The following is a 24,685-nucleotide window of genomic DNA, read 5'->3' as shown; positions in this document are numbered from 1 at the left end:
TCCTTCTCCTGTCGGTGGCATGGGTAGGTGTGTGCCAATGGCAGCGACAGGGTCAGGGTGAGGTTTTCAGCAGTTGGAGGAGGGGTTTGGACATCGGCGAGTGGAAGGTGATGTGCAGGAACAGACATCATCAGGGTGGAGGATGCAGACCCAGCTAGCGGCAGTGAGCGGTCAGGTGTGTGCAGATGCTGCTCACATGTACGTGGTGTGGCTCTTTTTGGTGTCACCCCAATGAAGGGTGAAACCTGGGTGGGGCCGATGCCCCACGCATCCTCATAGTGATACCACCGGTGATATAAGTGAGTTTATAATTCAGTGTGCTTTGTAACTACAATATGGTTTCTACCATGTAGAGATATTTATCCAACATATATGTAGTTATTGCATATGCAGCGATTGAATGGCTATGGTGGTCACAACAAGGAATAAGTGAGTGACAGGAAGACAGTGTTTGGTGGTGTTAACGGGGAGTGGTCAGACAAACACAGGAGTGTCATGGCCGTTCAGATGGCGTTTTCTGCTTAAATTAGTAGTTGCAATCTTACATGTGTCTGTAGAGTTCATTGCGCCCTGGGAGGGCAGCCAAGCCACAGAAAGGGGATAGAGAGATGGGGGGCCGCAGCCTCCCCCAGGACTTTCATGGCATCTTCTTTGTTCTTCACCAGGAGGAGCTTCAGACTTTAAGCTCATTTGCATTGCTGCTGTCACGACCCCCCATGACTTCCAGAGGGCTTCTTCATTCTTCACCTAATGGGTTGCAGCCTTTAAGATCTTTTACTTGGCCGTGCTCATTCAAGACTTTGAGAGCATTTTTTTCATTCTTCAGCAGGTGGGAGGTGACTTTTAAGCTCTTTTGCATGTCAAAACTCAAGAATATGCTTGAGACAGTATATAGGTGAGGCTCTGTTCTCCCTGATTAGCCTGAACACACGTCACATCTCAGGTGAAGAAAACCCCATGAAGGAATAGACATTACATACCAGAACGGGAAAGTACAGGGTAGAGCTAACTCGGTTATGGTGTTCTGTATTTTCAGCTGCTGTCTGGTGTTTGGGTTTCTGTATTTCAGTGTATGACCTTAGGGTTGGTTCAGTGGTGGAGTTAGCATGCAGGAGACATGTGGTCATGTGTAGCTTCAACACATGAGGTGAAGCTAAATTCTGGAGTGGATGAATAGTCCCTGGAGTGGAGGCCAAGCTAGTATATTGTGTTGGATTGGCAGAATGAAAGGGACTAGATCAGTTGCCAGGAACAGAAAAGAATGCCAAGGATGCTAGGCTAGAACTGACTTTGTTCAGGATACTGGACTGGAACCAGTTATACTTAGGTTACTGGACTGGACTATGCATGGAATGCAGGGCTTGGACTGACTATGCTCATGTTACCAGGCAGAGAACAAATATGCTGAGGTTACTGAGTTTTGATTGTCTATGCTCAGGTTAATGGACTGAGACCAGTTGTGAATGAACTAAATGTATGTTTGGTTTATATGTGCTAAGAGGCTCCCAACTGCATTATGCAGTCGGTGACCATTTCCTCCCTAGTGTGCACGCATATGGAAGGTTGCACAGAGCATTCGCAGGTGGGGTTTGGAGGACTCGCAAGGAAATCAACCAGAATAACCCCCTTAGGCCCAAAGAGACATGGTGGGAGAAATAGCTGAGCAGTGTTAGTGGGGTGGGGTGTCCCCATCTACAAATTGAAGTATAATACAGATTCTTTAGTGCAAAGTACTTAATAAATATTAATTGTACTCTTTTTTTTTTACTTTTCCCATGGTGGAACAAGCAGCAGCATTACCTTGTATCTCAGGGTACTTCTGCAGAATCAGGAAGCCATATCTCAGTGTTATACTTGTAGTTTCTGTCCCAGCAAAGAACAGTTCAATTACTATCCCCCATAAATTATCATCATGAAATTCTGTGTTTGGGTTCTTTTTTTCCTGTAAGATATTTTAATGATTTAGTCAATGCCACAACAGAAAACACATCTACTCTTTGTAAGTATTTTGTTCTTGTAGCTAATCCAATTTTTGTACCAGGATTTTCCACAGACTTACCTCTTCCATCCTCATGAGGAAACAGTCTATGAGGTCTCGAGGACAGTTCTCATCCAAGGTGTCTCGGTGAGACCTCGCCATGTCCATCACAAAGTCTTTTATTTTTTGGAAACATGGAAACATTTTCTGGTGAGGGCCAGGGACATAGGTCATCAAGGTTGGAAATAAACCAAGAGCCTGAAATAAAATATGATATAGTAAAACAGTATAATTTATTGTATATTAGAGTATAACTCAAGGGTAGCCAACTTCAGTGCTCGAGAGCTACCAACAGTTCACGTTTTCCAGCTCACCTCGCAGGTACACAGGTGCACTTAATACGGACTAACACATTTTAAAAGATCCGCAGGTGGAGCTAATTTTTTCACTTGTGATTCTGTGTGAACACATGGAAAACGTTAATTGTTGGTAGCTCTCGAGGACTGGAGTTGGCTACCCCTGGTATACAGTAACTCATTCATAAATGATATCCATTTGTAAAAATTAAAATTTTTATGTAATTCTCCAACCGCTCATATGGGTTTTACAATAAAATACCTAGAATGGTAATGACTTTGCTCCCATATTCTAGTATTTTTCATATAATAAGTTTACTTAATTCATAGCATTCATAAACATTTTGTTAGTAAAACCATATGAGTATTTTTTTTCCTTATTACGTTTTTTTTTTGTATCAACTTTGTTCACAAATAAGAACATTTGGAACGCACAGCCATTTTCCAGATGTAGTGGAGTGACTTAATGTGTTTAATTTCCAGTCTGCATTCCACCTGGCCGCTGGTTGAACGCACAGCCATTTTATAATGTACATATATAAATTATATAAATTATATAACGCAAGCCGGAAATGAAACATATTTCACTCCACTACGTCTGCGGTGCTTCACACAGGAAGATGGGGGAGGCATAGTCCTGAATGGTCAGGCTATGCACTCCACCGCTAACTAGGTGCATCGCGCACAATATTTATCCACCAGCGGCCAGGTGGAACGCAGGCCGGAAATTAAACACATTAAGTCACTCCACTACATCTGGAAAATGGCTGTGCATTCCACCAGCGGACAGGTGGAACGCAATATTTAGACTGTCTAATTAGCAATATTTAGACTGTTTAAAAAGTTTATATACCCGTATTCTTCTGGCCCTAGGTCACCTAGCACTAGATCTTGTTATAGAGTAATCCATATATTTTTAAACCTTATCAAATTGTGTTTTTCACTCAGATCACCCCCTCACATTGTATACAGTATATAACATTTAAAAAAAATATATATTTTAAAAAACTCTAAAAATACTAAGCCACTAATAAGACTACCAAATATATTTTTTGCACATTAAAAACAATAATATAAAGCCCAACATAAATAAAAAAGATTTATTAAATTAAAAACACATTACAGGAAGTGATGTCACAGGCTTTCACTATAAATACCCTCAATAGGGCCCACACCTAATCTCTTACCCTATGGACATTGGAGAGTGCAGATGCTCAGGCCACAGAGAGGTAAGAGGAAGGAAAACTTGCCCACTTATCTATACTTAGAAACAATTGATTCTTTATTTAAGTAATTTTAACATCCATTTTCTTATTAGGGAATCTTTAACTCCGATCCTCAAAAAAACTAAAGAGTGACTACAGTACATCACTTGTTTGGAGGTATGTACCAATTAAAATACTTATAGGAAATACATTTACTAATGGATTTAAATAGATCTAAATAGATAATAAAACACATATATTTATCTATAGGCGTGAACTAAGGTTGCATATACCAGTTTTTATACCCTGGATCCAAGCTTAAAAGTCAATAAGTGACCACTTTCCTTTTTGGAGGTATGTACAAATGACAATACTATGATATATAATTAATTAATTGATAAATCAGTGTCCTATTAAACAATATATCCACCCTTAGGCTGGAAAGTAAGGAATCTGGCCACTTTTGGCTACCCTTACCCACACAAGTACGGTTTTCAAGTTCCATTCCCTTATGAAAATTCACTAAAGAATAATATTATGATTCACTCATAAACGGTATGTATGTACGTATTAAGGTACTTACTATGGTCCAATTATTATCCCCCAAAAAATTGATTAAATTGTTTGATTCCATTATCCTATGTACAGGATTACCATTTTAATAGAAAAAATTGAAGATTGCTAAAAATCCTGATTTAAGGAATTAATACAGGTACAATAAAAATAAAATAAAAAAATAAATAATAAAAAATTGGTTATTTTTTTAATACAAATAAACACACATGAGACATAGTAAGCAACATATTATATTTTATTTACAGTAAACACTTTTGTTCCACTGAGAACCTATTGTGAAAATTCAATCAAATTTCTTTAGGTATTATAACATCCTTAAAGGTATGCCACTATACATATGTTTTCCTATTTTGAAAAATCCATTAATCTAATGGTTATCTAGTATGATAGACTGATCTTAGTCATTTCCTCCTTCATCCATCTGTTCTCGACCCCTTCTGTTCGCCATCTCTATCTTATTCATTGTTATTTTTGTTAAGCGGTTAAAAGATGATCATAAATTGTCATCAATGTCTTTCCTGTTTGTGTATATTTACAATTATGTTCTAATTTTATAGATTCATACTATAAGTATCAAAACCCCTGATGAAGTCTCATAAAGAGACGAAACATGTCAGATACTTGGTATGATTCCAATCCCAAGAGGATACTTCTATTGCAAGAGCATTTGTTTTTTATATGTTTTGTAATAAATATTTTATATCTAAAGAAGATTTCTGGGTTGATAATTGTACTAAGAGTGGAAAGACTAAATTCATTGAAATTGTGTATGGGCGCTGAATAACACTATTGGGTTGTGTATATATATATATATATATATATATATATATAGATAGATAGATAGATAGATAGATAGATAGATAGATAGATAGATAGATAGATGAAGAAATGCAGCGGCACTCATGGACTTGTATAAAAGATTTGCTTCTTTATTGTAGTATTTCTACTTTTCGGTTTGTCTCCAAACCTTCATCAGGAATACAGTTTAAAGGAACAGGTCATGCTTTTATAGTGAATGGATAAACAGTGAAAAAAACATGTGAAAATGCCCGCCCACAGCAGGGTGGTGAAGTCATAGACAATTGACTTTCTCAAGACAGTGACAGTGCATAATTAATTGTAAGCTGAATAAATTATATACAAGTGAACTTACAAAAAAGCAAGGATATCTGAATATACAACAGTGGTGCATATGTTTTGTAATCACAAAATACAGTTGCGGTTAAGCGCAAGAGTCAGCAAATGTTAAGACAAATTGCGAACATTAGTCCATTGTAGAATTTTATGGCTAAGTCGACTAGCTCCGCTAGTTTTAGTGGGCGTATATGATACATGCTGTAAGACAGAAAGCAAACATGTCAATGTAACATTTGGTCTATATACAGTATTTCGCAACATTTAATCAAACTTCAGTGCGTCTGGGTTAATCTGTGAAACCATAGCAAATACCGTACTGCGCTCCTAAAGAGTCTCCTGTCTCTTTTCTACATCTCCACACTGGCAAAAGAATTAAAATCAAACATGTATTGGGGTGTAAGAGCCAATTTGTTGTGTATTATATCAGATGCCCTTGCAATTTATATTATATAGGCAAAACAGCCTGTACATTCAAAGAGAGAATGGCACAGCACAGGAGCGCTATTAAAAAAGCCCTCAGCGGTGTACCTATTGACCAACCAGTAGCCAATCACTTTAAAACTCACAAACATAACATGGCACAATTAAGATACAAAATGATTGATCATGTGAAAATCAATCCCAGAGGAGGCGATAGGAACAAAACCCTTCTAAGGCTAAAAACTAAGTGGATAGCACAACTCAATACAGTACAACCACATGGGTTAAATGAATACCTTTCTTTTTCAAGTTTTTATTAATTAAAACAGTTCTCCTTACGCAGTACGGTATTTGCTATGTTTTCAAAGATTAACCCAGACGCACTGAAATTTGATTAAATGTTGCGAAATATATAGACCAAATGTTACATTGACATGTTTGCTTTCTGTCTTACAGCATGTATCATGCACACCCACTAAAACTAGCGGAGTTAGTCGACTTAACCATAAAATTCTACAATGGACTAATGTTCACAATTTGTCTTAACATTTGCTGACTCTTGTGCTTAACCGCAACTGTATCTTGTGATTACAAAACATATGCACCACTGTTGTATATTCAGATATCCTTGCTTTTTTGTAAGTTCACTTGTATGTCATTTATTCAGCTTACAATTAATTATGCACTGTCACTGTCTTGAGACAGTCAATTGTCTATGACGTCACCAGCCTGCTGTGGGCGGGCGTTTTCACGTGTTTTTTTCACTGTTTATCCATTCACTATAAAAGCATGACCTGTTCCTTTAAACTGTATTCCTGATGAAGGTTTGGAGACAAACCGAAACGTAGAAATACTACAATAAAGAAGCAATTCTTTTACACAAGTCCATGAGTGCCGATGCATTTCTTCTTCTATCTACACATTTGCCACAGAAGGCACCTGGCCGAAAGTACACTTCGAAGCGTGAGTGCCAGACCACCAAAGACATATATATATATATATATATATATATATATATATATATATATATATATATATATATATACAGAAGATTGGTCAAAATAATTAGTGCTCAAAAAACAACACACACACATACATACATATATATATATATATATATATATATATATATATATATATATATATATATATATATCTTGTATCGGTATGGCACTCATCAAACTTCCAAGCAATAGGCTGCGTGCCCCTGCGCCAATCAAATAGTAGTCACAGATCCCAAATCCCGCAAGAAGGAGAGTCAGCACGGCACTGCAGCATGGGTTCAAACGTGTTTATTCACCTCAACGTTTCGGGGAGTAACACCCCGTCTTCAGGAGGACATGTGCAAACATACAGACATACAAGTGCTCACCTTAAAAAGGGGATGCAGGCCACCTCCCATCTCAGAAATCACCGCCTCGCCGCCCAGGTGTCGGATTCAGGTGCACCGCCGACTGAGAATGATCTCATCAGCGTGCGTCCCTTGTCTCCATGGGAACCACGCCACGCCGCCAGACGTCCATCCAGCCTTACGGCCGCGATAGCACACCCTTAGCGTGGCTAGGTTACCAAGGCAACATTCCAAAACAACCCGGCGCGCTCTGTGCAGATCAAATCAAAGAGACGGAGTGCTGCTATCCCTTACATCAATTAAAAACATACACAAAGCAGATACATTAATATATATATAGAATATATTTAGACACTATCTATAATATCAAAAGTTTATCAACAAATACTGAAACTTTAAAGCAGATTAAGTTACCGAAATGTAGACAAATATAAATACAGTACGGGAAATGTATCAATACATCAATAACAGAATACATACATATACTGTATAAGAAAAGCAAATTCCTAAATCACCTAGAGTAATACAATGCAATAATCTTTGAAAACTACAAAATTATGTCAGGGCATTCCACATGATCCTTTCATTAAGGCCCTTGGGGGCCACAGTGTCCAGCCTATAAATCCATGATGCCTCCAATCTCAAAAGCTTTTTAACCCGATCACCCCCACGTGGGGACTCGGGTACATGATCTATTATTTGGTATCTCAGTGAACACATCGTTTACTCAAATTACGCAAAAGAGAAATAGACTTTCTATTACACGGACAGTCACTATTATTATCGCCAGAAATTGATTCCATGAGGCTTTAGGGTCCGGAATACCCCCACGATTGGGAGGACCAGCCCGGAGTTTTGCCGCCGCTGGGTTGCAGTACTTAACAAGTGTAGCTTGGACCTAATGCTCCTTGTCATTGAGCAAGCCGGCAAGGAACTTAAGCACACTAAGGAGAAATTGGACATTCTCACTAATGAACATCAGGTGTTGCTGAGTAATCAAGAGCATGAAAAAATCTGGTCTAAGCTAAATAACCAATGTCAAACCTATAAAGATGAATTACTTCGATTTAAAAGAACTAAATTTTGCTCACAGTCCAACAGGATTATGAGTATAATACTGTATATCGATGGTTGACTGGGTCTGATCCGATGCAGCAGCGGCAAGCACCTTCTTATAATCGGCGCACCTGGCGCAATAAGAAAAATTATCGCAATCACCAACATTCATCATCACAAAGTGATAGTGACTTTAATGTGGCCAATTCCGATGAGCCCTCTACTTCTGCCCGTCCCCCTTTAGGGAGGGTTACAAGAGGAAGAGCAGTAAAAGCCAAAGAACCCGTCGAGGTGGCGAATGTGAAAGGCAGTTCAAGAGGTCGCAAGCCGCCCAAGAACTGATTTTCAATTTATCTAAAAGACCCCTGTCGGAAGTCGAGAAAAGGGTATTGAACAAGGGGTTGTCTTTTATACCCACTGTTGACCATAATGAATTTGAGTGGCAATGTAACATACACCGCATTGGTAGGAATATGCGAGTTAGAGAACATTTTCAGGACTCTACCAATGCTAATGTGGGTAATGTAATGTCTAAATTTTCTAATCAGATTAATAAATCTTCTTTTGATCCTTGCAGTAACAATGCTTCTATTAAAACTTTTGTTAGACTGCTAGACAATTCAGTTCATAAATATACTAATGCTAATCCTGTTAAACATCGAAATTTATCAAATGTGGAATTTCAGGCACTCAGGAAACTGGGAAACGATAAAAGTATCACTATCCGCCCTGCCGATAAGGGGGGCGGTATAGTGATACAAGATATCGAACAGTATCGTAGTGAAATTTATAGACAATTGGACCACGTTGAAGTTTATTCTAAGCTGAAGCGTGATCCAACAGAATGTTACCAGCATGAATTATTTGGGGTGGTAGATGAGGCGCTGAATGGGGGGCTCATTGACCAGAAACGTGCTAGCGCACTGAAGGTGATGAGTCCTGTCATTCCAGTGCTATACACCCTACCCAAATTACATAAAAATTCAGTCAATCCCCCTGGTCGACCCATCATCTCGGCCAGGGGGAGTTTATATCAACCTACATCTCAATTATTGGATAGGTTGCTGCAGCCGCATATTATGCGCCGCAGCACATACCTTAAAGATACTACCTCGTTCCTGAATCGCCTGAATCAGGTGACAGATATTGAGGCACATACCATTATGTGCGTCATGGATGTCACTAGCCTCTATACTTCAATCCCCCATGAACAGGGGTTGGAGTATATGCGTATTTTCCTTAAAGAGCTTCCTGACAGTCTTGATTTAGATATTCAGTTATTTCTATCCCTTTTGGAATTAATTCTTAATAGAAATTATTTCATTTTCGATGGTGCTATGTACCTGCAGACATCCGGGTGTGCGATGGGGGCGGCGGTCGCCCCCTCGTATGCGAACATTTATATGTTTGAATTAGAGCGAACGATGTTTTTTGAACATCGATTTAGTCAACATATCCGGATGTTCTGCAGGTACATAGATGACCTGTTTATGATATGGAATGGTGGAGTGGAACTGTTTGAGGTGATGATGGGTGAGATCAATGATATGGAGACCCCCATAAAATTCACATTTAAACATAGTGCACATGAAATTGATTTTCTTGACGTTAAAATAATGTTGAAAGACTCTACCATTTCTACTAAGGTTTTCTCTAAGCCTACTGATAGAAATACTTTGCTGCTGGCTAGCAGCCACCACCCCCCATCTTTGAAGAAGGGTTTACCCTATTCTCAGATGGTGAGGGTGGCACGTATTAACAGTGATAAGGCACAGTTATCATCTGAATTGGATGTGGTTGTGTCTAGATTTCATGAAAGAGGATATGCCCTTAAGGATCTACTGCAGTCTAAACATAAAGCTATGGGCCTTGATAGACAGAACCTTTTGAGTGCCAGTAATAAACAGAAAGATGCCAAGATTTTTCCCATGATATCTAACTTCGATACCTCTAGTGCTGTCCTACCAATTGCAGTTAGAACTTTGTGGCCAGTAGTAGCAACAGACCGAGACCTCAAATGTTTTTCTGGTGTTAGACCTCTCAACTGTTACAGAAGAGGTCGCAATCTGAGGGACTTTTTGGTCCACTCAGATGTTACAGGGTTCGGGAATGATATCCCTGGACAGGTCAAATTTAGAAAACCAGGTTGCTATAAATGTATAAAATGTGTTACATGCGGTTTTTTGATTCAGGGATCAAAATTTAAACATCCTCATTTATCCATCGAGTACAAGATTAGGCATGTACTAACATGCGAGTCTAGGTTTGTTGTCTACATTATTATTTGTTTGTGTGGCTACTATTATGTTGGTATGACAAGTCGAAAATTTAAAGAAAGAATGGCGGCACATCGCTCGTCCATTAAAGCTGCATTGGAGGGTAAGAAGGTTGAGCAACCGGTAGCGGTACATTTCAGAGAGCATAACCACCCGTTGTGTTCACTGAGATACCAAATAATAGATCATGTACCCGAGTCCCCACGTGGGGGTGATCGGGTTAAAAAGCTTTTGAGATTGGAGGCATCATGGATTTATAGGCTGGACACTGTGGCCCCCAAGGGCCTTAATGAAAGGATCATGTGGAATGCCCTGACATAATTTTGTAGTTTTCAAAGATTATTGCATTGTATTACTCTAGGTGATTTAGGAATGTGCTTTTCTTATACAGTATATGTATGTATTCTATTATTGATGTATTGATACATTTCCCCTACTGTATTTATATTTGTCTACATTTTGGTAACTTAATCTGCTTTAAAGTTTCAGTATTTTTTGATAAACTTTTGATATTATAGATAGTGTCTAAATATATTCTATATATATATTAATGTATCTGCTTTGTGTATGTTTTTAGATGATGTAAGGGATAGCAGCACTCCGTCTCTTTGATTTGATCTGCACAGAGCGCGCCGGGTTGTTGTGGAACGTTGCCTTGGTAACCTAGCCACGCTAAGGGCGTACTATCCCGGCCGTAAGGCTGGATGGACGTCTGGCGGCGTGGCGTGGTTCCCATGGAGACAAGGGACGCACGCTGATGAGATCATTCTCAGTCGGCGGTGCACCTGAATCCGACACCTGGGCGGCGAGGCGGTGATTTCTGAGATGGGAGGTGGCCTGCATCCCCTTTTTAAGGTGAGCACTTGTATGTCTGTATGTTTGCACATGTCCTCCTGAAGACGGGGTGTTACTCCCCGAAACGTTGAGGTGAATAAACACGTTTGAACCCATGCTGCAGTGCCGTGCTGACTCTCCTTTTTGCGGGATTGGGGATCTGTGACTAATATATATATATATATATATATATATATATATATATATATATATATATATATATATATATATATATATATATATATATATACAGTAAAGTCGGCACTCTAATCCTCATGGACCATTAGTGAAATGCTGCGGTGCCATCGGTGAAACCAGACCGGCTCTTTACAGTAGAAGAAGAAATACAGCGGCACTCGACAGTCTTCATAAATGAGATAAATTTATTGTCCAACATGTTTCGGGAGCCGTCGTCAGGGATAATTAAACTGAACAAGCTGACCAAACTTATTCATCCTCTGGTCCCACCTCCACCAATCACATGTCACCACCTAATTGGTTACCTGCCCCACCTGTGGTTGCTCATACCTGAACACACCAACCAGGAGAGATTGGCAGCCAATATGGCGATAATGTTTAAAAACACCATTACAAAAAAAACATAGTGAACTACTACACATAACTGTACAGTGATTGCATTGCACGAGAAATACAGCAACAAGGTCATCATAATTATACATGTAACAACAAAATACCATCATAAATAGTACAATATACAAAACCAATGTAAATCTATATAAAAATTAGTTACATGCCGTCACCTTAATAAACAGTAAATTAATGCGGAAACTGTGTAAGCCAAATGTTGGGCCACTTTAGTACCCTAAAGTAAAAAAGAGAAATTTGAAATAGTATCAGAATACATCAAAGGAAACAATGCATCCCCAATTTTTCATTCAGACCCTTCGGGGCCCCGTTTACCATGATCACCCCCGCGTTTAGATGGGGGTATGTGGTCAATGATCTTCAAACGTAAACTAGCTACTGTATGTCGGGCTTCCAGGAAATGACGTGGAACCGGCTGGTCACTGCCTGATAACAGAGCTGCTCTAATTACCGTGCGGTGGTTTGCCATCCGCTCGCGCAAAGAGGTCTCTGTGTTGCCTACATAAATATACCCTAATGTTATGCAGGTCGAGTATCCCGTATCCGAATATCCGTTATCCGAATTATTCCGAAAACCAGACATTCCAGAAAGTGAAAAAAAAAAATTTTTTTTTGCTAAAAACTCACTGGGGACATTTGTAACAGCATCACTGGGGACATGATATGTAACTGGCACTATATATGTACAAGACAATGATTGCTTGGCATTCAAATTCAGTGCTGAGATAGTACACACATTTTTGTTTCACGTTTTGAAACCTTGTTTTTTGAACAAATAAAATATATTTGTGTGTATTTTATGTGGTAATAAAATATATTTGTGTGTATATTATGTGTTTATACAGCATAAATGCAAGATACTTCAAAATACATCATTTAAATATTAAAATATTCCGAAATACGGAATAATCCGTTATCCAAAATTCTCCTGGTCCCGAGCATTTTGAATAAGGGATACTCAACCTGTACTTCTTCCCACTGTATGGGTGCATGAAGTGGGCACCTGTAATGAGTGAACTACACATCGTGCAACCCACACAGTGGTAGCAGCCTGGAGGTTTAAACATAAAATGTGTCGGCACTGTCGGTTTCATCAAATTTGTAATGTCCAGTTTGACTAATTTGTCACGTAGGTTGGAGCCCGTGGAGTAGGCTGGCATTAATCTAGATTCATACAATCATGGTAACTCACGGTCAGTGCTAATGGTTGGCCATAATCTTTTTAAATATTTATTGGTGTTGGTACTAGACTCAGTGTACCTATTAATCCAAGGTATGATTTTAGATTGGCTAGTATTGACATTAGATTTTTTCAGACAATCCTGTCTCGTCATCCTTAATACTTTGGATTTAGCCTCCAATAATTCAGTCTTCTGATAACCCCTCTCAACAAATCGTTAAACCATTTCATTCAATGTGTTGTTAACTTCTGTTTGGTCACTTACGATTCTCCTGACTCGCAACATTTGGGAAAAGGGTAAACCTTTCCTTAATGGAAGTGGATGACAACTGCTGTGTAGCAGTATGGTGTTTCGGTCGTGTCTTTAATGAATAAGCTGGTTGATATCTGTCTTTGTACATTCTTAATGGTTACATCTAGAAAGTTGACTGATTCATGGCTGATTTGCCTGATTTTCTTCCACGTCCTCATTCTGAGTTTCAGGGATCACTTCAGGGGTCTGCGGTCGCAGCATGTCCTCATTAAACAGGGGTGTGGATGTTGTGGACTGGGCTGGTTCCACAGGTGGGGTTAATGTTTGTTCTGCACACGACTGTGCAGCTTCATGCTGACTTTCGGCTGCTGCCAGGCTAGATGATAATGCTACTGGATTAGCAAATGCAGAATGCCCGAAAACCGCCATGCATTGGTCGAAGTACAACCACTCCCTACGTGCAGAGCCGCTTCGGTTCCGGTTCTGGTCTAGTACATTGTGGAATAAGCGTTTCAATGCCTTCAGCTTATTTATAATTTGCGTAGTGGTTCTTATAAATCCTGATGCTGCCATTATATTGCTGGTATTACGGTATATTGCAGCATCCTTTACCGTACCGGTTATCTGACACATGATTTCTTCTTCCCCACAAATTCGAAGGAGTTCCCTGATCTCCTGCTCTGTCCAACTGGGCATGGTAGCAGAATGTAAACAGCAGTACAGCACAAAAACGTTTTAGCTCTGCTCTGTCTACTGTCTGCTGTAATTACTTCCTGTACAGTCATCACAAGCAGGAAGCCAATCATGTTCTTAACCTTTATTATTATTACTAAATACCATTTAAGACCCTTTCCCACTGGCAAAAAAACGGCTCTTAAACGGGTAAAACTCTGCTTTTTACCCATTTTAAAAAAATTGGTATTTTTTAACGGGTACAGCAACCTGGAGCAATCCCACTGCAGCACTACCCATTTAAAAAGGCTAAAAAATGGCAAATTACCATTTAAGAGCTGCAGTGGGAAAGGGGTATTAGAGGCAGGTTGTAGTTTGCGTAGTTTAACAGGTATTGCACCGCTATTAGCAATAGCCATATTAGATCGAAAGTGGTCCTTAAGATGTAAGGATCTGGTAAAACGATATGAGTCAATTTGCCACTGCGTGGGGTCATGGTGTGATGTAGGAATAAACAATAACCCTTTGGAGAGCACCGTAAGTTCTGCCTCGGTTAGAGGTGTATCAGTCAAATTAAATACCAAATTAGTTACTTCTGACCTTTGTGAGCTCGTCCTCTCCCTCTCGTTCTGGTGCCCCCTCCATGTCCGACGGGGGGGGCAGTGATGCCCTTCATAGTGTTCGCTCTTCTTGGACGTCCCCCTAAAGGGATGGCGGGGGCAGTTGTCCTCTCCTGGGTTGTCTCATTTTCACTGTATGAAGTGCTGGAGCTGTTTTGTATGGGTCGGGGTGGACGGCCATATCTAGGTCTCGCAAGAAAAGGTTTTTTATTGTCCCTTGCATGTTGTGGGTTTAGCCACATGTAGACACTGTTGGTGTCATAATCGTGTTGGACTTTACGAGCTTTGTCCCTCTTGAACTTTATCAGCTCCTTCGTGTATTTGTCAATGGCGGTATTTAATTTGTCCAGCCAATTTACATCTTTATTGTCCATCAATATCTGTTTCTTTTCAGTGTCAAAGGCAGCCAATTGAACTTTTATAGCCACCAACTCCTTGGCTGATTCTTCCACAACAAGCAATAAAAGGTCCATCGAGCACTTATTTAAAATTCCCACCCACTTCTTGCAGAAGTTTACATTTTGGCGGCCGATGGTGGGAATATTGCGTACACGAAATCCCCTTGGGATGTGCTTTTGTCACAAAGTGATGCCGTGCTATAAGAAATCGGTCTCGCGTTTTTTCAAGCGGAAACAATTCATTATACAAATCGTTGCAATAAGGTGGTAAAGTCTCATCTTGTAACGATCGTGTAAACAATATATTTTCTGCTTCAATGTCGAAGTAACTAAAACAATCCCCCGAATCCAGGAGAGCAAAAGAGGCTTCTATATCGATACCTTCAGCCAGTGGTGCAAGTAGAATTGTTTTCTTGGTGGTACTGATAGCCTCCACCAAAATGGGCGTGGCCATGTGTCTAAATGACAATAGTGGCGTTGCATCAGGAGACAGGGAATGAGAAACATGGAATGACTGGGGGTGGGTTGGCTCTTGCTTGGGGGAGAGCCGAGCAGCTTGTGCTTACAATTGTGGAGCCTGCTCTTCATGCTGTCGGTGCTGCTGATGCCAACAGTAGCTGGTAGCTGCATAACGCTGGGTGTGCAGGCTGTGGATACATTATATTTAGACTTAAAATAAAAATAGAATTGACAGTGGGTCAGGGGGTAAGTGGTACTGCGTACCTGCAACATATTTCTTACAGGTACTCCGTACCACGCCGTACCCCCTTACTTGCAACACTGCCTTCAGCCATGGTGAAGCTGAAACAAATCAGTAGACCAGGGTACTGTAGCTCTCATGTAGAAGCGTGGGAGTCCCAGGTGACGAATCACAAAGAAAAGTGTGCAGATGACTTAATTAAAACAATCAGTCTTGAACCGTTTGTCTTGAAATATATCCAGTAAATCCAGCACTCTAATCCTCATGGACCATTAGTGAAATGCTGCGGTGCCATCAGTGAAACCAGACCTGCTCTTTATAGTAGAAAAAGAAATACAGTGGCACTTGACAGTCTTCATAAATGAGATAAATTTATTGTCCAACATGTTTCGGGAGACATGCTCCCGTCGTCAGGGATAATCAAACTGAACAAGCTGACCAAACCTATTCATCCTCTGGTCCCACCTCCACCAATCACATGTGACCACCTAATTGGTTACCTGCCCCACCTGTGGTTGCTCATACCTGAACACACCAACCAGGAGAGATTGGCAGCCAATATGGCGATAATGTTTAAAAACACCATTACAAAAAAAAACATAGTGAACTACTACACATAACTGTACAGTGATCGCATTACACGAGAAATACACCAACAAGGTCATCATAATTATATATATATATACACCTTCATAAGGGGCTCAGCGGGTGTGTGCAGTGGTAACCGTGCTATATGTTTGTAAGTTTTTGTTTTAAACTGCCACTAGTATCATTAACTGCACAGACATTAAATTGGCAACCTGCCTCGACCTACTGACCTACATTATGTTTGCGGTGCACCGTGAGGCCACGCCCCCATTTTTGACACTGTGGGAGCAATGACCAGCACCGTTAGAGCTGCTGACCATGCCACCAGTCCATCTCTTTAGTGCAAGGGTGGCTAAACCTGTCCTCAATATCTACTAACAGTTCATGTATGACAGACAAACTGTGCATCTATAGTTGGAATGAATGCAGCAGGTTTGAAAATGTGACAGTTAGTAATGACTACAGCTGTGCACCAGCTAGGTGATCTGGGACCTGTGGCAGTTAATAATGACTACAGCTGTGCACCAGCTAGGTGATTTGGATAACGTGGACCGAGGACCAGTTTGGCCACTCCTGCTTTAGTGAATAGATTCTGTGTGCATGTGCACAATCTCTATTCCCCTCTGTTCTACTAAGCAGAGCAGCAAGTAACAGGAGGACTCTCAACTGCCCTGCAACCCCCCCCCCCCCCCCCCCCCCGCAGGACACTGCACTGCTGGCCCGTGGCGGGATCCTGGACAGTCCCAAAAAAATAGGACATCCCAGGAAAATTGGGACAGTTGGGAGGCATGTATTAACCACTGTATCAATGTCCACCTTTTGGAAAATCTTAATTTGAGCACGATACACATCAATGCACACATACTTTTTTTATCTAGTCCTAAACAAGTGACACTGACTGATGGCCACAAACAGCAGATCACTGTCCAAATCACTTTATTTTTTAGGTGTACACAATAACAGTGTACGGGAACACAATGTTCTCTATTGAATGGTATTTTTTTGAGACACAGGGGGGTATTCAATCTGGGATCAGGCTGTTGATCCCCTCCGACAGCCGTGATCCTGGCCCGTTTGCAATCAGATCGACCGCAAAACGACAGACGGGATTCAATGTCCCGCCTGCCAATGGGCGCAAAGGGGGCGTGTCCGTCAAAACGGCCGTGGATTGTCGATCTGTGGCCCGGATAACTACAATCCACGGCCGTTATCGGTAGAACGGGCCCGACAGCTTCTGAAGTCGGGCCCGTTCTGCCGTGATTCCGCATCAATGCAGTAGTTAATGACAGCATTGAATAGGGAGCTGTCGCTATTTCCCTGAGAACCAAACTTGCTCATCTCCAGTGAAAACTGAACAGAGTTAGGAAAAGAAGCCTTTCTCAGGGAACAAGTAATGAGTTAAGAACTCAAAGCTGTTCCACAGCATTGAAAAAGAGCCCTGAAAGAAGGCCCATAAAACACTGCTACAGTCGCCACTGGCCTATGGACTCCATGACTATTAGGGACTATTAGGGACCCTGTGACACAGAAAAATACTGTATGTACCCATTAACAACTTAGGTAGGTAACACACTGGGTACTACTTTATATTGCTAACAATATGGAAAATATGGTACTTGTTTCCTAGCACGGCCACACCGATTAAGATCGGGGTGGTCGTGCTGAAAAAAATCGGGTCGATCGCATCGCATGCGATTTGGTCGCATGCGATGCGATCAACGCGACCTACCGATTTTTGACCCGATTTTTTTCATTGAATACAATGTAAATTGGGTCCCTGGGACCCAATTTTACATTGGATTCAATGAAAAAAATTCCCAACCCCCCCAAATTGAAGCGCGTAAACAGCAGCCCACGATAGACGCATACCCGAAGCGTGGCGAGCGCAGCGCGCCCGCGAGGGGCGGCGGTACGCGTCCTCCGACCTTTTCATGCCCTACTATCCACTAGGGCGTGGAGTGAGAATAGAATAGTGTGGCGAGCGCAGCGAGCCACCGAGCCCGAAGCGTGGCGAGCGCACGCGGATACCTTCACAGGTTAACGCGTACCTTCGCGGGCTTCACAGGTGTCCGCGTCGCCACGGACACCTGTGAAGCCCGCAAGGGGACGCGTATAACTGTGAAGGTATCCGCGTCCCCTCGCGGGGCTCGCTGCGCTCGCCACGCTTCGGGCTCGGTGGCTCGCTGCGCTCACCACACTATTCTATTCTCACTCCACGCCCTAGTGGATAGTAGGGCATGAAAAGGTCCGAGGACGCGTACCGCCGCCCCTCGCGGGCTCGCTGCGCTCGCCACGCTTCGGGTTGGCGTCTATCGTGGGGCGACGACGGGGACATCTATAATGTGAAATGGGTCATATGGACCCATTTCACATTTTTTGACATTTTTACACCATTTCAATGTTAAATTTTTTTTTAACATTGAATCCTATGCAAAAATCGGGGGCATCGCGTCGCATCGCGTCGGGACCAATGTTAATGGTCCCGACCGACGCGATGCCCCCGATATTTTACCTTTCCCGACAAGATTTCAATGTTAAAATATTTTTTAACATTGAAGTCTATGGAAATATCGGGGGCATCGCGTCGGTCGCGTCGGGACCAATGTTAATGGTCCCGACCGACGCGATGCCCCCGATATTTTATCCTAGCCGGCAAAATGGACCTGATTTCAAAAGAAATCGGGTCCATCGTGGGTAATCGTGTCCCTTAAGTAAGGGACACGATTACTCACGATTGTGGCCGTGCTAGGAAACAAGTACCGAAAATATTATGTGCATATTGTCCAGTGTGTACTGTAGGTTCAATATTGGTCATGATGCTCCATCTCATGGGTCATTAACAACCCCTGCATGTGATTTTAACACCCCCCCCCTCACTGCCGTGTTTCCCACAAATGGATGTTTTGCATGGTTTATGTCAGCGGTCCTCAAACTATTTTGCTCTGGGACCCCGTCAGGACAATAAAAATTATTACGGGACCCCAGCAAGTTACCACAGAATGGTCACACACATGTGTGGTCAGCAGACAGCACATACATGACAGTATGGTGGAGGCACCTAATGATGGGAAGAGTCTGAAGAAAGAGATAATTCAACTGATTTTTCAAACTACTTGGATGAGTGATTAGAGAAGTCATCAGCCCGATGGTCAACAATATGGAGTCGCGACCCCATGCAGAGGTGGTCGCGACCGACTTTGGGGTCAGGACCCACAGTTTGAGAACCATTGGTTTATGTCATGCGCTGCTTCCATCATGTTCTCAAATGTTTCCTATTAATTACCTGTCCGAAGCTGGTGTTTATCAGTTGGGTAAAATTTGAGATTTGAGACAAGAGGTCCAGGAATTTCTTGTCCTCGTAGACAAATCTCTCTCCGAACACAATGGAACAAATAACATTGGAAACAGCCAGTTGCAGTAGATGTGATGGGTCAAATGGTGTGCCTGCAGTTATATAAAGAAGCCAAGTCTTTATAATCACTATAACAATGAGTAGTAATAGCAATGGCTGAAAGAAATACATGTTACTGTATTAAAAATATAATTAAACACTTCTATCTACTGTACTTCACTGGTGACACAATAAGAGGCTGGTGCTGATTCCAGTGGTGAAACTAAACTGTATGTGCTGTCAATGATTGCATGTGCAGATGATTCTGGAAAACTTCTGTGGCATACAAATTAGCACAACGGGGCTATTACATTACATGCAGGGTGGTGAGGATGGTGCTAGGCACATTGACCATTTGCCCTGTGGGCAGAGCCATCCACATTCATTGTGTACAGCCAGAGCCGGTGCAACCTGCTCAGCAGAGGATACAGTGCGGGGAGGTGCCGGGCAGGAGAGGTGCACTCCCTGCTCTGTTTCCACACTGTGGCTGCCAGTTGCTGTTGCGCCTGTTACACTGTCTGATAGGCAGCAGTACCGGCAGGTTGAAGATACTCCCACCCTCCTTGACAGCATCCGTCAGGTATTAAAATGGGGAGGGGCTACCATGGGGGAGAGGCGGAGCTACCAGCAGAGACAGAGCTACAGATGTAGCGCCTCTTAGCCAGCTCAGAGAATTGCAAGATTCCTTGAGCTGGCACAAGCTGGCGGAGAGGCGCTGCATCCGATGGGGACACGCAAGTGTCTCGCATGCCCACTCGTCCCCTTAATGTGGTGGCGGGGAGTAGATTCCCTGCCCGTCTCAGCTTCAGAGAGATGGGCAGGGTTAGTGCCGGCAGCTACGGGGGAGAAGTGGGGAGACTGCGTGGGGGCGGCGGGCTCCATCAGAATGGGTCATGGGCGCACCCCCTTCTCGAAGACAGCGCCGATTGGCGATATAGTCGCCAGGAGCAACTCTAATGAGAGCTGCCACATCTGTACCTTGGTCCAGGGCTTCAGTGTGTCAGAGAGAGGAGGAGGAGATTGACTGAAAAAGATGTATGTCCATAAAGTTCAACCTTTGACCTAGATTTGTCATCTCCTATTTGAAATATACACTTTGTTATAATATTGACTAAATACTGGATATCAGTTGTACCCTGAATGTTTTTCTTTTTCAATGAATGTTTGTCCAACCTTATTTTATATGTTTTTAATGTTTCTGCCCTCACCACCTCTTCTGGAAGAGAGTTCCATAGCCGTACTGCCCAACCTTCTCTAGTCTAAATGCATGTGCCCATGTGTCCTAGTCTCTGACCTCAAAGCAAGGAGATTGGCTGAAAGTCCAAAGTATTGTCCTCTGATATATTTGTACTAGGGTTGTGCACCAGCCACTTTTTCGCATTTTGGGTTTTGAGTTCTGATTACCTTCAGGTTTTGGGTTTTAATGGGTTTTGCCAAAACACCCCCTAAACGTTTTGGGTTTTGGGTTCTGATTTTTTTTTTTAAAGCATAAAACTGCTAAAATCTCAGAATTATTGTATTCTTTTGCTCCTACGCTATTATTAGAGATGAGCGAGTCCGGATCCCCGAGATCCGACAGATACGAATATCGGGTATCCGGGTCAGATCCGACCCGGCTCGGGAGTTCCCGCCTGAATTCCGAACGTCATCATCGCGCTGTCGGATTCTCGCGGGAGCGGGATCTTATAAAAGACGCACGCGCGCCCCGCCATCTTCACTCCAATCTTGGAGAGGGAAGAGGGTGGTTGGGAAGCTCCGTGTGCTCCGTGCTGTGCTCTGTGCCATGTGCTCCGTGACCTGACCTGTGCCCTCACTGCCCTGTGCTGTGCTCCGTGCCATGTGCTCCGTGCTGTGCTGTGCTCCGTGACCTGCCCTCAATGCCCTGTGTTGTAGACTTGAGAGTCAGTGACTGTTTATAGGTCTAAGCCCTGTAGTGTGATTTAACTAAATAGGTGCTGCAGTGCTCACACGCAGGGGCTGCAGTGTCCACTGTCCAGGGGCTGTCCTGTGGCCCATGCCCTGTTGTGATTTATTTAGCCCTAAGCCCTGTGTTGTGATTTATTTAGTCCTGAACCCTGTGTTTTTTGTGATTAAACTAACTAACTCAGTGCTGCAGTGCTCACACGCAGGGGCTGCAGTGCTGCTGAGTAGTACACTGTGTACAGGGGCTGCAGTAATACAAGGGGCTGTGTCCAGTGTGACAGCCTATATCTTATCCATTGTCCAGTGTCATGAGTCACTCACAACATATATCCTGTGTCCTGTCCTGTGTGACGACTGACGACATATCCTGTGTCCAGTGTGACGACATATATCCTGTGTCCAGTGTGACGACAATATATCCTGTGTCCAGTGTCACAAGTCACAACATATATCCTGTGTCCAGTGTGACATGTAATGTGTGCCGGCATATATCCTGTGTCCAGCGTGACATATATCCATTGTCCAGTGTGACGACATGTATCCAGTCTCCAGTGTGACGACATATATCCAGTGTCCAGTGTGACGACATATATCCTGTGTCCACTGTGACGACATATATCCAGTGTCCAGTGTGACAACATATATCCTGTGTCCAGTGTGATAACATATATCCTGTGTCCAGTGTGACGACATATATCCAGTGGCCAGTGTGACATCTAACCATTGTGTTACGGCATATATCCAGTGTCCAGCGTGACATATATCCATTGTCCAGTGTACAGGAGCTGTGTCCAGGGGCGGTGTAGAGGCTGTGTCCAGTGTGATGGCTGTGTCCATTGTCCAGGGGCTGTGTCCAGTGTGACGGCTGTGTCCAGTGTACAGGAGCTGTGTCCAGGGGCTGTGTCCATTGTCCAGGGGCTGTGTCCAGGGTGACAGGCTGTGTCCAGTGTCCAGGGGCAGTGTCCAGGGGCTGTGTCCAGTGTCCAAGGGGCTGTGTCCAGTGTGACAGGCTGTGTCCAGTGTAAAGTAAGAAAAATAAATAAAAGTAATAAATAAAATAAAAACACATTTTTGGAGGATGATGGAGGAGGAAATAGTGGGATATCAGCAGGGCTATTTTTGTGCAGGCTCCAGCAGGAACTGTGGCCCTTATTCTAGTTCACTCTTTCTGACAAAATATTCCTCAGATGGACAAACCCATGTGCACTGCAGGTGAGGCAGGTGTTACTTGTGCAGAGATAATTAGATTTGGGTGGGGTTTTACACCTGCCACACCTGCAGTGCACATGGGTTTGTCCATCTGAGGAATATTTTGTCAGAAAGAGTGAACTAGAATAAGGGCCACAGTTCCTGCTGGAGCCTGCACAAAAATAGGCCTGGATATCAGCAACCTGATAGAAGTGCTGAAGCTGCTACCACCAGTCATGACAAGGCCGATACCTCTTTGTATTTGCTGTTTGGAGCATTTCTCTTTTTTTGGGATAGTTTATTAAACTGCCACCCTGTCTGCCCCTGCAGTGCCGCTCTGCCATTTTGGAAGTGTAAGGTCCACATGTATGTGATGCCGACTGCTGTCGCTTAGCTTAGTCATCCAGCTACCTCGGTATACCCTTTTGGCCCAACTACAGTAATTGAAAACAATTTTGTAAGCTGTGAAGTGATCAAAATTTACTAGAAATGAGTGGAAACTAATGTTATTGAGGTCAATAATACTTTAGGGGCAAATTTTAGCCATTTTTAGCATTTTTTCATAAAAATCCAGATCCACAACCAAAACCAAAACCCACAAGGGTGGTTTTGCCAAAACCAATCTAGATCCAAAACACGAAGGGAGATCCAGATCCAAAACCAAAACCTGAAAAAGTGGCCGCCGCACATCTCTAGCTATTATTAACCTCAATAACATTAATTTCCACTCATTTCCAGTCTATTCTGAACACACCACACCTCACATTTGTTAGCCGCTGCCGTCCCGGATCCTCTTCTGTGGCTGGCAGGTCCGGGACGGGTGGCGGGCGCAATGCAACGGGGGAGCTTCGGGGACGTTGGCAGGCAACGCCCCAAGCTTCCGCTCTTTCACTTCCTACTGCCGGGCATCGGTGGCGTTGCTCGGCAATGTCCCGAATTTCCGCCCAGCAAGCGTCTCACAGTGCGGCTGACGTCAGCAGCCATGGAGGGCGGTAATATTGAATAAAAAGCCGGCATCTGCTGGGAACAGATGCCGGTTATAGCTTCCTATACCCTGCATCAGCACAGTCAAGTGGTGTTCCTGGTCCCTGATCGCCTTAGCCTGTTTGCTCCGGAGTTCCAGTCCCTGCTTCAGCTAAGTTGCCTGCTTCATTCCTTCCGTTCTCTTGCCTCCAGTTACCCCAGCATCCTTGCGGGTATCTGCGTTTGGGGCTTGCCCCTTGCAGTGTAGGGAATTGGTGAAGAGGTTGTGTTATTTTTTGTACCATCGTCTGAGCATTGTTGCTGTTATCATTTATCTTTATTCCATCATCTGTGCATTGTTGCAATTGTCATTGTTACTATACCATCATTTATGCATTGTTGCCATTGTCATTTATTTTTATACCATCACTTGTGCATTGTTGCAATTATCTTTCTTGACGCAGTCACCATCACTGTGTGTCATTGCTTATAGTGTCCTTGAGAGGGGTTCCCTGGCCTGCCCATTCAGGGAGTAGTTAGTCCTCCTCTTGCCATCTGGCCGTCTCCGTGGTTCCGTTGTCCCTCCTCAATTAATGAATGGTGATGGCTTGATCGTGTTTACCTCCATCCGAGGATCAGTAGGCGATTGGTGCAGCACTGAGCTGGTCTGCGAGTGTGCTATGCTGTGTATCTGTTTTTATCAGTTTAATATCTAATAAGACCACTATCTGGCTTGATCGTGTTGTTTACCACCAGCTGAGGAGCAGTGGGTGATTCGGCAGCACTCTGCAGGCAGTGGCAGAAATGCTCCTGTCACTTAGGCCGTCTTCCGACGGCATCTGGTTGTGTGATGCAGGGTGAGAGCGGCATCAATGGACTCCCGGAATAATGAAGTATGAGAGCGGCAGTGGCAGACTCCCGGAATAATGCAGGGTGAGAGCAGCAGTGGCAGACTCCCAGAATAATGCAGAGTGAGAGCGGCAGCGGCGGACTCCCAGAATAATATAGGGAATA

At 42.9% G+C, this 24,685-nt stretch overlaps 1 protein-coding gene across 1 annotated transcript in view; it reads right to left on the bottom strand.

The window, feature by feature from the left end:
- Window positions 1–24,685, bottom strand: part of LOC146036041 (cytochrome P450 2A4-like) — a 72,951-nt gene that overhangs the window by 15,724 nt on the left and 32,542 nt on the right. Inside the window, exons 4-6 of the mRNA XM_083159808.1 lie at window positions 19,490–19,650; window positions 2,060–2,236; window positions 1,801–1,942 (exon numbers count right to left, since the gene is read on the bottom strand). Of these exons, the coding sequence (XP_083015934.1) occupies window positions 1,801–1,942; window positions 2,060–2,236; window positions 19,490–19,650 (480 nt within the window). The remainder of the gene's footprint in view (window positions 1–1,800; window positions 1,943–2,059; window positions 2,237–19,489; window positions 19,651–24,685) is intronic.

The sequence above is a fragment of the Crinia signifera genome, chromosome 9 (assembly GCF_055691185.1).
Source record: "Crinia signifera chromosome 9, ASM5569118v1, whole genome shotgun sequence".
NCBI classification, from domain to species: domain Eukaryota; kingdom Metazoa; phylum Chordata; class Amphibia; order Anura; family Myobatrachidae; genus Crinia; species Crinia signifera.
This window is presented reverse-complemented; position numbering and strand designations above follow the sequence as displayed.